Source organism: Chaetodon auriga, chromosome 15 (genome assembly GCF_051107435.1).
Source record: "Chaetodon auriga isolate fChaAug3 chromosome 15, fChaAug3.hap1, whole genome shotgun sequence".
In the NCBI taxonomy this organism is placed as follows: domain Eukaryota; kingdom Metazoa; phylum Chordata; class Actinopteri; order Chaetodontiformes; family Chaetodontidae; genus Chaetodon; species Chaetodon auriga.
Window position 1 is genome coordinate 24101305 of NC_135088.1, and position 13241 is coordinate 24114545.

The 13241-nt window shown below is 40.7% G+C and overlaps 1 protein-coding gene across 1 annotated transcript; it reads left to right on the forward strand.

Moving 5' to 3' along the window:
* The first annotated feature begins 452 nt into the window (after positions 1-452).
* exoc3l2a (exocyst complex component 3-like 2a) lies at positions 453-11658 on the forward strand. Its single transcript, XM_076749728.1, has 13 exons — positions 453-635; positions 2989-3561; positions 4531-4745; positions 5220-5967; positions 6049-6163; positions 6244-6354; positions 6478-6578; positions 6784-6894; positions 7008-7143; positions 7802-7924; positions 8009-8164; positions 9204-9325; positions 10781-11658. The coding sequence occupies exons 2-13, from the start codon at positions 3017-3019 to the stop codon at positions 11100-11102; spliced, it is 2805 nt and encodes a 934-aa protein (XP_076605843.1). The 5' UTR covers positions 453-635; positions 2989-3016; the 3' UTR covers positions 11103-11658.
* Positions 11659-13241: the final 1583 nt, after the last annotated feature.

The following is a 13241-nucleotide window of genomic DNA, read 5'->3' on the forward strand; positions in this document are numbered from 1 at the left end:
ACCACTGATGGTGTATGAATGGAATTTAGACTCAAGGCCATGGACACTGAATCATTGTTAATTTTCTGCTTCCAACAGAAATCAGTCAGGGTCAATCAGTCAGGGTGATGCATACACACACACATGCATGCAAACAAACAGGCAGGGTGTTTAGAGCTGATAAAACCATAAAGTACTGCAGAGGAATGCTCTGTCCTACTCTGTCCTGCTTCACTGTGTAGTTAATGCAATTAGTGTAATTAGAAAGGTCTCCAGGGTCTAGATGTGTGTGTGTGTGTGTGTGTGTGTGTGTGTGTGTGTGTGTGTGTGCGCGTGTGTTTGTGTGTGTGTGTGTGTGGGAGGGGGGTGGGGGTGGGGTGGGGTGGGCTGGTGGGGGAGTTGAGGGGTTGAGGGACAGGGAGAAAGGACGGGACGGGCCTTTCCTCAGGAAAACATATCACCTTCTACCACAATAGAGCCCGTCAGGAAACCACAGGCAGCCACATTGCTCTCTTGAGTCACCAAGTACTCGGACAGGCTCTCACACTTATTAGTCACACACACACACAAGCACACACTCCACAGCCTGGCAGTCCACACAGCCAGCACACTCCAGGATGACATTGTACTGAAACACAACAAGGAAATCTCATCAGGTAAGGTGCATTCTCTGCATTCACAAAAAATGTTAGAGTTTGGAATCTAATGCTTTAATTTTCATATGGGCACATAGAAAGAATTGTTTTGTGTGCTGATGTTCAATGATCAATGTTCCAATTCTCATGTTTTTCTATAGAAAGCTACCTATTTTAGTCACACGTGAATTGGTGCTTAGCCATTTGCTGGCTTCATGAAATTTGAAACTCTTTTTATCATTCATAGAATTTGTGTTGTTGAGTGATCTTGTAGAACCAGTTATGGTAAGAAAACTGACATTTTAAAGATATTCTGACCATCCTGGCTTAAGTTCACAGAATTATATGTGAACTTAATGAGGATTGATTTGTTTGGCCTGTTGTATAAAGACTCCTTAATAATGTCCGCTGTCTTCATATCATCTATTGTTGGTTTTGTTGGTACTTAACTCTGTTACAGCCATTTGCAGATGTATTCCTCCAGTGTTCTGAGATATCTGATGAATTGTAAAAAGAGGAGTTATCAAGTGGTTTCAGCACACACACTATGTCTAAAGATCTTGCTCAAGCATAGAAAAACTAAAAATTCCATGTGCTTGCCACAAAAGCAAACTGTCTGAAAGCTGAGAAAAGAATGGAAAACAGAGTATGCACTTTCTTTACCTATATATAGCACCGCATAATGTAAGAGATCGCATGGTTACTTTTGATAAATGCTTCAAGTTTGATTAAAAAATATATATATAACGCAACACTGCAGCTGTACTCCATTTTTGGAGAGTTTTCTCTTATACCTACGACAACAAGTAGCAGTTTATAAGAGTATTAACAAAGATACCATAAATAAGCAGAAAGTTCAACTATCACCGAACAATTCAAAACAGAAATATATCTACTATAAACTTAGAAGTCTTAGGTTTGGTTCACATCACAGTTCTTTTGAAAAAGATCAGCTTTTATGAAAAATACTATGTACTGATTACCATTTTGTCAGTCATGGATATTTATCTGCCTCTCCATATAATGACTAAATGACTACTGACTAAACTACAGTGCTTAGGGAAGAACACAACCCTGCCGTACACAAAGAAAATAGATGTGGTTTCTGAAAATGTAATTAAAGGAAGGTGGACATGAATTCTCTGTACAAATTCTAAAATTGATATTGTTTTTGCTTTCAAGATGCCTGCAGATATGCTATATGCCAAGGAGCTAAAGTTGTAAGTCTAAATACGAGCATTTAGAGCATGATTATTTTCCCACACCCTTAATCTTGGATCAGTTTATAGATAATAAATGTATTGGAACTCTTTGGATAATATGCAGGTATAGGTGTTTTAAACAGTTTTCCTTTTGATGTTCCCCAAACAGTGTTTCCTTACTGAGCTGCAGCAGATAGGAACACAAAGAAGAAATTTCATAACAGAAACACCACTTGATTTGGCTAACACAGACTGCTAGTGCCTCATATTTTGTGCTGAATGATGAATGTGGATTTGGTTGAAGTTTACAGTAAACATTTTATTGTACACATGGGCATGGAAGTGTTGTTTGAGGACAGAACTGAAAAAATGGTATCAGAACAAAATCAATAGAGGTTAGTTTAGTTTAGAATTCTTTAAAAAGTCTTAGAAATCTTAAAAACGTCACCCTTAAAAGTGGCATCAGAGAGAAAAATGTGATATTTTTAAAATCTGACATTATTCCCCAAATTGTACAAGAAAGAATTGATAAACCTCAAAACACACACTTTACAGAATCAATAATCAGAAAATTTCAGTCAAAGAGCCAGATTACAGACTACAGGTTTGTAGTCACAGAGATAGACTGAATCCAAAAATTGTATAAAAGAATCCATTCACAGTGAATATTCTGCTTTATATAATTCTCTTGCCACTGCTTTGGGTTTTCTCAAAAAGCTACAGATCAACCTTTCTCACCTCAGTTAATTATTATTTGTTTTCCAATTGTAAAATATTTATATATGGTTGTATTTCAGCACATGAAAACACAGTAATATTTTGAATACATATTTCGTATTGCCTTAGTGAAGTGCATTGCATAACCATCATGTAAAAGGATGTTTTTGACTCCTGTTACATAAAATCTCTGATGCTGATGTTTCATAAAATATGCACTGAAACAGAGTCTTGTCTTTTGTATCGGGGTATTTTGCAAGATATACTGTTTACTAGCACTCTATTATTAATTAATATTTCCATGCCATATTCCTATGGGTTGTGTTTTGCCCCAATTTTAAATTACCAGTAAGCAGCAGGTAGTTTTTGAGTAATTGTCAGAAAAAGTAATTCTTTCTAAAACTGTTGTTTGATTTAACTTTTTGACCGAAATTGACATTCTTCTTTTATTGCAGTTTGTTAAAAAAAATCCCAAGTGCAACCATGCCCATTCTGAAGAAGCTCCCGGGAAGATCCAAGAGCTGCCATGAGTTCCCTAGAGTAAATGGTGACCTGATCCTGCCTCGGCTAGACTTGGACCTCAGGGACTTGAATCATCTCAATGATCTAAAGGACCTGAATGACCTGAAAGATCTGAACAAGAACCTGAACCCATTTGAGGATGTGGACCTGGATGAGGATGAGAGGAATGGAGGTGACATGGGTCTCATCATGGGGGAGGTCAGGGGTAACCTCCAGCTCAGGTCCTCGCGTGATGGTGAAGAGGAGGAAAATGAGGTGAACGCAGAGAGACATGGGGCAGGGAATCCTAAAGGGAAGCCCCTCAGGGGGACCCTGGAGCGGATCTGTGGAGTGTCGCCCCTCAAAACCCTTGGAAAACTGGGGAAGGGGCTCCGTATATCAGGGCGCAATGTATGGGGGAGCAACTCTCCCCACTACAGCCCTGGAGACTCAAATACTCTCTCACCAGAGAGGGAGAAAAGGAAAAGACTACGCAGGAGCTCTGAAGGAATTATGACCCTGCTCCGGTGAGGAGGGGTGGGGAGGAAGAAGAGTTCAAATTTTATGAGACTTTAGCTATGGTATCATTGGTATGGTATCATTGAACTGTGAAGAATTTGGATTTCTATAAAGGGTAAAACTTTTAAATGCTTCATCAGTAGTTGTGGATGGCATTTTGTGGAGCACAGAGAAAAAGTGAAGATCTCCACTTCATGAAATCTATTAAGACTGGCATTATTGTACAGTACTGTATGAACTCAACCTGATTTTATAAGATTAAAAAGGAAAAAAAAGGAAAAATGTAAAGCATTTTTACATTTTAATGGAACCATGGTACTATATAAAATAACATTGTAGAAAAAGCTTCCCTACTTACTAAAACACATTTTCAGGAATCAACTGCAACAGCAAATACCATCCCATAACATCAACAGAAATCACCAGAAATCAAAAGGACACCCGCAAAAAAGCCAAACAACACAGTAATGAAGCTGTAAGAAAAAATGCTACACAAATTCGAGGGTCAAGGCCTTTTTGAACAGTTGAGTTCTAAGAGTGTGATGGATTCACCTCTGAGTCCCAGAGGAGACGTTTTTACTGTCACTAGTCAGTCATAGAAAGGCGTTTAAGTGTGCCTGTTTCCTGAGGAGTTATGTAATATGCTATAGCACCTTGCTGATATATGGGAACCTCTTTTGTTTTTTAGTGACATGTTTACTTGCTGTGCTCACTGACTGCGACTATTTTTAACTGGGGCAGACATGCTTGCAGCAGCACAGTTTAACAGATGTGTGAATATGTGACATTCCAAACATAGTTGATACTGGGCCACATTGTACAGTACAATACAAACTTCATGTCTCAGGTCTCATAATTGTCATCCCTATTCATACATCCCTGTATATGCAAATAATGCAGTCTGATCATGTATCTTATTCAAAGTCCTTTGGTGGCAGTCATTCATGCTCTTTGTTGCTGCTGTGGATACTGTCCAGCTTTACAGGTCGACGTAAGGAGGAGCGCAGAGAAAGCCTTCCCTGCAGAAACCTGAACACAGACAATGAGGAGGAGGCTTCCAGGCGGCCCTCCTTCCTCAGGATCAGTCTGGGCAAGCTGAAGAGGGAATCCATGTCAGACAAGGCATCCCAAGAGACTGAGGAGGAAACAGTGGAGGAAGAACTGGTGGTAAAAACCAGAGAGCCCCTCTCAGGTAACAATCAAGGAAATATCACATGTAAAAAAAATCCAGGTCCTGATCAAAAAACATTTTTATGTATCAAATGACCTAGAAGAATCTTTGCAAGGAGTTTTGGGTATATTAGAGAACTTTGTTCTTCCTCGTCAAGCTTTGGCAGTACTTTTCCCAATCGTAGAGAACTGTCGTGATGAGGCTGAGAGGATCCCAGATCCCTTAGTCACTGGGTTCAATCACCACCAGACTGTGAAATCAGGAAATGACCACACTTCCTGCAGATTCAGGTTCCTCTCGATATAAGTTCAACCAAGTTACTGTTCACAGACTCCACAGGGAACCTCACTAGGAATAGAAGAATGTGGAATGAGCAACAAATAAGCACAACTACCTGATAACCAGAAAAACAGATATACCCTTTCCCTGTTTGTTGGTCAACCCTCTGTTTTGTGACTCTTGCAAATAAACTTTTTCTCTCCTTGCTCCTCACAGTACTAGAGATCCTACAGTTGGTCAACCACAGGGACCTTCTCCTGGCTGACACACACATTCAGGAGCTGGAGCGAGAGTGTGAGCTGCTGTCTCTCCTGCCAACTACAACTACTCCCAGCCTTACTCCCACCATTTGTCCTAGCACCCCTCCTGGCGTGATCCCCTTGTCATCCTCCTTAGATGACTTCCTCAGCTCCAATGCAACACTGGACTCGAGCCGGCGTAAGGCTAAGGATGTGGAGCTCCTGTATGAGGCCCTGCAGAGAGAAATGTGGGATGTAGTGCGGGAGTCCCTCCGCCAGCCCAGCGCTGGTCCCAACCTTGGGCTGGTGGTGTTAGTAATCCAACAGGAGGAGCATGCTGATGCTGCCTGGGCCTTGAGACAGGAAACCAAACCAGAGCGAGCTGGCACCCAGATCCAGCCCAGCCAGCGTCCCCGGCGACTGAAGACAAAGTGGAGACAAGCTGTGGCTGAGGCTGCAGACTGGAGCCTGCCACATCAGGTAGACACCCAGGCGGGCCAGCTGGCCACGTACCTGGAGCGCCTGAGAAGTCGGATGGTGGATGACCTGGATGCAGCAAGGAGGAATGCTGTATCCATTTACCCAGAAGAGTTTTCTGCCTTCCAAGTGTATTTGGAAAGTTACCATCAAGCCGTGGCCAAACGTCTTCAGACCATTACAAGCGGCACGCTGCAGGTCACAGATGTCTACTCATTACTGGACTGGTTCTACAACATTTACAACAGGTGGGACAGTCAGCAAACCTGGACACTCCCGTTCAATAATGGTATATCATACTCTGAAAATGAACTTCCTTTGTCTCTCAGGGATGTCCTAGGAACCATTGGCACAACCACACCAATCAGCTATACTCTGCTGGAACCCATTCTGCCCCAAGACACAGTCGACAGACTGGAACAAGACTGCATCAGTATTGTCAGGGTAAGAAATCTTATTAACACACCACTGTAATCTTGATATCTTGATAGAAGACACATTTTAATTTTATGCTGCATTTACAGGAGAAGGTGACAATAGAGCTGATTCAGGTTCTGGATGAAGAGGAGAGAAGATGGGCCCAGACTTTGCACATAGAAGAGTACCAGTCCCACCTGGCACGCTCAGTTATCCAGGTACATTTTCACATGTCATTTTCACTTGAAAAACCTCTTGAATACTGACTTTTTTATGATTTTAGTAATGTTTTTTAGCCTAATATACAGTCATCTCATTACACATGTCTTTCTCAATTCCAGAGACTGAAGGTGGACTTGGACAGATCTACATCTGTGAACCAGTTTCTAGGAGCAAGAGTGGCTCGCTGTAGTCTAATTGGACTGTCTGACTTTCTCTACAAGTGAGTGTGTGCTATCAGAGAGACACAATAATCCAGTAGGTGCAAAGTAGAGTACTACCAATGTTGGAGCATGGACTATTTTTTTTGTAGACCTTTATTGAAATTTTTGGGCAAGCCCCAGTGTTTTTACAGCACGGGACATGATTATTAATTTATAGCTTGTATTAGCATTGAGTATACTCTCATAAAACGTCTGTGTGTCCAGTTTCCAGAGGAAGGTGGGGATGTTTCATGAGACTCAAGCAGAATTTGGAGATCGAGGGGACGGATATGTTTCCAGGACTATAGCTCTGGTCAACTGCTGCCCTCCTCTCAGGTAGATAAATAATTCATTATTCAACTGAACATTTGTAGTTTTTACATTTCTGTTTTAAAGAATTGCACTAATTTGGTGAAACTTCAGCTTCACATCTCGTGTGTATCCTGTAGATCCTTAGTGGAGCGCTGCAGGCAGTGTGACCCACAGGGCAGCGAAGAGTCGGCACAGAGAGCCAACTCCTCCCTAGACAGGATCATCAACCAGTCCGTAAGGGTTCTGACTGACAGACTGTTTGAACACATCAGGGTGAGTAAGTCAAGAGCAAGTCCCATCTTAAAGTTTATTTCTTTTTAACAAGGCTCCCACAATGCACAGGATATATGATTTAGTAAGTTTTGACTGTATGACTTTAAATGACATGACCTAAAAACACTTCTTCCTAGTTTTCTGAGTTGAAACTTGTCAAAGACAATCAATCAGGTTTCCACAGAGGAGGTGATTGTGGAAAAAAATGCTTGCAACCATGATACAGTATAGCTTGTTAAAAGAAGCTGGAAAATAGTTCATAAAACAATGGTCTGACACATTTGCAAAAATCCCTTAAATACTCAGTATTGAGACAGAGTAATCTGTGTATATGCAGTTTCACATCTCTGGAGTTTGTCAGTTCCTTAGTGGTGAAAATGTATTCAGATCTTTTACCAAGTAGAAAAAGTGATCCCACAATGTAAACAATATTCCATTCCATTAGTAAAAGTTGTGAGAGCTGAGTCATTATAAAAAATAATATTGTGTAAAATCTGCAAAAATGACTAGTAACTACAGTTATCAGATAAATGTAGTGCTGTAAGCAAAAAATGCAGATACTTAAGAACAAGCCTCAGCATTGCACTTAAGTATAGCACTTGAGTAAATATAGTTTGTTTGTGTACTCTGTTAATCACACCTTGGTATGTTGTTTCAGCCTTTCTTTGACAAACTGATAAAGAGAAAATGGTTGAACAACACCGAGGCCTTTGAGGCCATTGAAGCGAGCATTAAACAACACTTCAAGAAGTTCAGAAGGATGGACTCTCCACCTTATCAGGTAACATCATTGGATCAAACAGGTGGTGTTTGCTTGAAGATTATATGTAACCAGTTAGTGATTCACTTTATGAATGACTAACAGACGCTGGTGGGTGAGGTGCACCGGCGGGTCTTGGTGGAATATGTCCGAGCCATCATGCGGGGACGGGTCATCTGCACATCCTCCAAGATGAGGAAGAGGATGGCTTTCCGCCTACAAGATGAAGCCAAACACCTGAAAGGACTCTTTAAGGATCTGGTAAGTCTCTACTTGAATCAGGCAGAGTCATTAAAAATTACACATTTAGTCTGATTTGACCTCACGTATACTTGAGTGAGACAAAGAACTCTTCTGACCCCTAGAAGGAGAACAAAATCCAAAGCATCCAAAATGAACTAATAATTGCTATTTTGGAGACACTGAGTATTATAAACAATTCCAAAATGCTGATTCGTAGAATCACTGAGGAGTGCTGGCGCAGGGAATGCAGAGTCTGGTGGCTGTGAATGGAACCTGACCCTCAAACTTCCTAGGTCAGGAATAACTCAGACAGTGTTGATACACTGAGCTCTGAAAAATGGCTGCCGTCAGTGAGATGGAGATGGATGAAGTGGGCTTACGTTAGCACTTGCCAGAGGGGGCAAGAGGGTGTAAAACAACTAGGACTGACAGTGTGGCAGTTGCCTGCTCTCTGTGCGTGAGTTCAAACAAGTGTCCGTCACCTCGGCTGACAACAGGAAGCTGCTGTGTTCAGAAGGAACTTCCTGTTCCTGTCAGCTGGCTAGCTTTGATGTGGCTCTGGGATGGCCTTGATGGCCTTTTTTGCCGAGGAGTAGGATGAAGTATCTGTGGAAACTGGGAATTTGTGTGTGTGTGTGTGTGTGGGGGGGAGTTAATGGCTGTCCAAAAAAGCTGTTGTTATTTTTAGTGACTGCCAAGCCAAAGAATTCTGAGAGTTTGAAGAAAAACAGGACCTAGAAAAACAGAGGTGGAGTTTGTTATTCACTTAGTAAATGACTTAAATGTTTGGCCTTTGGCCCTTAGAGGTATTAATTTGTGTTTCCTCTGAAGGTTTGATTGTTCACATGCTGGTTTAATCTTAAAAAAACACACTTTCAGAATAAGAAACCATTTGGATGAACAGTGATAACAAATAACAAATGCTGTGAACTTTACATTTAGTTGAACAAGCTTCCAAAGAAAACCCAATGATGAATTTTAAGTTCTGTTATATAATAAACACTTGTTGCACAGTAATTGAAGTGTTGATACCATCTTTGTCTTCTCTCTACTTCAGGAATCAAGTTCATCCTGGTTGGACAGCATCATCTGCCACCTTGCTGACATCATTCTCCTTGAGGACACTCCCTCCATCCAGATGGAGGTTGCTGTCCTGGTGAAAGAGTTTCCAGATATACGGTGAGGGGTTTAACAAAGTAACAGTGTTGGAACATTTCTATTTCAGCCAGGAAGCATCTATAAAAACAGATATTCTCTTTACTGTACCCCCAAAGGTCCTATATTCTTTTATGCTTAGTGCTACACATTCACTATGCTGTTCTTGGCACTTAGCCAAAGCAAGGAAAATGTAAGACTATGTATGGAGTTTTTTTGTTTTGTTGTTGTTTTTGTCACAATGGATCAAAACAAGGAAAAGAAGCACAGAAATGTATCTACATTAACTGTGCTATTTTTGGAAAGGAGCACGGGTCTGTTTGAGAATGGATGAAGTTGAGAGGCCCCAGGGACAGGGGGTGGGGGTGGGGTTGGGGGCCTGTTTGTGCACGGATTCAGACTCAGGTGATAGTTGGCAACCTATGACCGCGTGTGACGCATAACCCTCTGGATTTAGCCAGGAAACTGCCGCCGAGTACTTCCTGTTCCTGCCACCCTGCAGGAGACAGACTGGTGCCACACTTGGAATCAAAGAGGGAGAGGTGTGGAAGAGGAGAGCAAAACATAGTAGTTCAGACCCAGAGACATGCTAACTCACTGCTTGACTCAACCCTTTTGTTTACTGTATGGCATCCCCTGCTGGTATTTTAGGACATCAAAGGCTGCCGGCCTTCCATGAGTTTTGTGGGTGCTTCATTATGTGGCTACACATGGGCATACACATCAATCCTTCACACATGGATATTTTGCCTTAATTTAAACACGTACCTTAACTCCAGCTGTTCCAAAAACTGTACAAGGCATTGTTGAATAGTTTGAAGCAATTAATCAGTTTTTAACCAACCTCTGAGTCTCCAGATCTTAGTTAGCACTTCATCACTTGAACAGTACTTCAACAAGAAGACCAACTGAAGATTTAATGAATTATTGTAAAACCCATGTTTGTGACACTTCTACCTGCTTAGTAGAAAATGAGAAATCCGTTTACCAGCATTTACAATTGAATTATTACCAAATAGAGGGCATAAACACCAGCCAAAAGAATTTTTCACAACTTGACTAAACAAGGATTCAAGTCATATATATATATGGTGAAATGCAATGTCACATGGTCCTAAAGTTGTGTCAAAATACTAGTATGAAAAATAATGCTTAGAAAAAACAAAATTAAAATAGTATGAAAATTAATTCATCTTTGTAAAAATTTAAATTGTATGTACAAGCGCACAACAAAAGTGTACAATAATCTATAAAGTATTAAAAATTCTTTATTAACCATTAATATATTATAAAACCCTTATGAAATGAGTTTTGTGAAAACAACCACCTCATTCTGTCCCTTCCCAGAAACAGATGCTATGACTCAGAGAAATGTGACTGTTAATCAAAGTCATGACAGCCTTTTACGACACCAAACAGACCCAATTTCCATTAACACCCATCTACCCCCCTTCCTCCCTGTATCCTTCCTCTCTGCAGGAAGAAGCATGTCTCCACCCTGCTGAACATACGAGGGATGATGCGGCAGGCAGAGCGCCAGGAGATCCTCAACATCGTCAAAGACTTTGAATGCCGAAATGCCCTCATGTGCCGGGACCATGCCCTCTTTTCCGACATCCCCATCACCTCAGAGGTGCACTGCATCAGCCTGGGTCTCCTCCGCCTCGCCATGACTGTCTCCAACTGGTTCTCAGAGCACCGTCCAAGGCGGAACTGCAGAACAAGTGCTAGAAATGCAACACATCAACCTGTTGAGAGCCAGAATGTGGAAGACATAAATAAACTTCACAGAGAAGATTAGCTGTTGTTGGGGTTAGGAGAGCAGCCACAGTCATACTGTGAAGATACTGATGAGATGTACATGCACCTTGACCAAAAACTGATTGTATCAAATGATATTACCAGCCACTTAATGAAACTTGACTTGAGGTACTCCTAGTACTGTACACGCTAACAGACTTATTGACATGTCTCCATCACCAGATGTGCATTTTTAATGGAAATGTGAAACAGATTGTGTATCATCATAGCTCACCAGGATTTGTAGTATTTTTATGTTGATCAACACATCTACAGAAGTAAATAAGTGGTATCAGTAATCCTAAAAATGTAACTTGTCTTTTCTAGCCTTATATTCCTCCATATCATGGCAGAAACAACTGCTAGGAGATGCAATGCCATATGATGTTTTGCTGTTTAACATGTATTTACCCAACCATATATGCCCATTCTCTGTTATATAGACCATATGTATGTGAGGATATAGTGTATGTAAATGTAAATGTGTTGAACTCTCACTGTGAATGAAATGGATCTGTTGCTGGAAACATAATAAAAACCCATTGACTGGGTAGACTAAACAGATTCAGCAGCTCTGTCATTGTGAGTATAAATTCCGTATTCCGTATATCATGTGAAAACGGGAGAGTTGTCTGCATACTCTTAGAATAGATATGTTGTCGTACAATTGTCTTACTCTTTCAACTTTTAACTTTGTCCTGTGGCCCCTGAACACGGGAGTCTCAGACACTAAGTCTGCAGCAACAGTGTGTTAAACAATACATACCAAAAACCACTTCGACAAAAAGAGGTCTGATGCAGAACCAATGCTGCCAGTACATATACATACATACTTTATTCCTAGGTTGTTTATCTTAAGGATATGACAGCTTTGTTCAAAAAACTGAGAGGTTGAAATATGGGGCTCCACCATGGCTACTTTATGACCCTCTGCCACTGTACAACAAGAGGGTTCATACACCCTGAGGCCAACAACGGGATGTTTTTCAATAAACAAAGATTTCCTGTTGTCCACCAAGGTGCCAACGGATGCTTTTATTAGAGCCAAGTTTACTTTATGCGCTAGGAGGGAACTTCCCCTCTGCGGTCCAGAGTGAAGGTGCAGCAGCCATGGAGCTTTTTCATGTCAAAGCTGCTCATGGGCTTCTCAAAACAAAGTCAACCAGCCTCAGCAGAGATCATTGTACACACTGACCTCTGCGACTCACTGGCTCCAAATTTGAATGACCAGCTGGCTGCTTTTGAAATAAAGACATTATTCCTGACTTCTGATGTCAGATTGATGGATTTTAGAGCTTGTTGGAGTATGTAAGCACCTCATCATCCTCATCATCAGCAGGTAAAATATGGTCACAGGTCCCCCACAGGACATGATGGTCCTCAGGTGATCATGGTGATCCAATTAATTTATGTATTAGATTTTGTTGATATTTTGTGGAAAACCTGAATTTGAAACACAATTTAGTATTAAACTACTTCCTTTTCAAATGTGTCACACCTACATTTCAGTTAGAACCATTAAAGAAATGAAAAGTGCCAAATCTTTACCTTTTTCCTTTGATCTATTAAAGAACCACCTAGATACAATAGCAAAAAACAGCAAAATGAGAGAGGTTAAAGATCCCTTTCACATATAAAAACATATAAAAATAATAAAATAAAAAAAATATTTTTAGATATGGTTCAATTACCCACTTAGAAATTCTTACATTTTCTCTTTCACCCTCATTCAGTATTCAGAATCTATAAATATGTAAATATTATTCATTTCAAAAGTTTACCTGAAGATGTCTCCCGCATCACTGTGTGTGCAGTGAAGTTTTTCAAGTCTTGACATCATACTTTGGAGAACCATGATATTCTTCCCAACTTGTGATGGCACAAAATCCTGCTTGTGTATCTTAAACTGAGATTTAGGTTAAGCAAAGAGAAACTTTCCTCCTTCTGCAGCTGAATATGAAAGCAGTCTTCTAGTGTCAAACTTTGCACATCCATCATTCTGCAAACTGAAGCTATAATTGAGGGGAATTTGAAGGTTGGGTAAATATGGAGCCGTCATGTTTTTTCTCTGATACTTTCTGTTGACAATCACCTCTTGCTTGTGTGTTTTATGGCTAGGTTTGCCCATTAATGACTTTTA

Excerpts from the sequence above, each read along its gene's own strand:
- exoc3l2a (XM_076749728.1), top strand. The coding sequence starts at position 3,017 with ATGCCCATTCTGAAGAAGCTCCCGGGAAGATCCAAGAGCTGCCATGAG. Across the intron at positions 3,562-4,530 it reads GGAATTATGACCCTGCTCCG|CTTTACAGGTCGACGTAAGG; the intron begins GTGAGGAGGGGT and ends GATACTGTCCAG. Across the intron at positions 8,165-9,203 it reads AAGGACTCTTTAAGGATCTG|GAATCAAGTTCATCCTGGTT; the intron begins GTAAGTCTCTAC and ends TCTCTACTTCAG.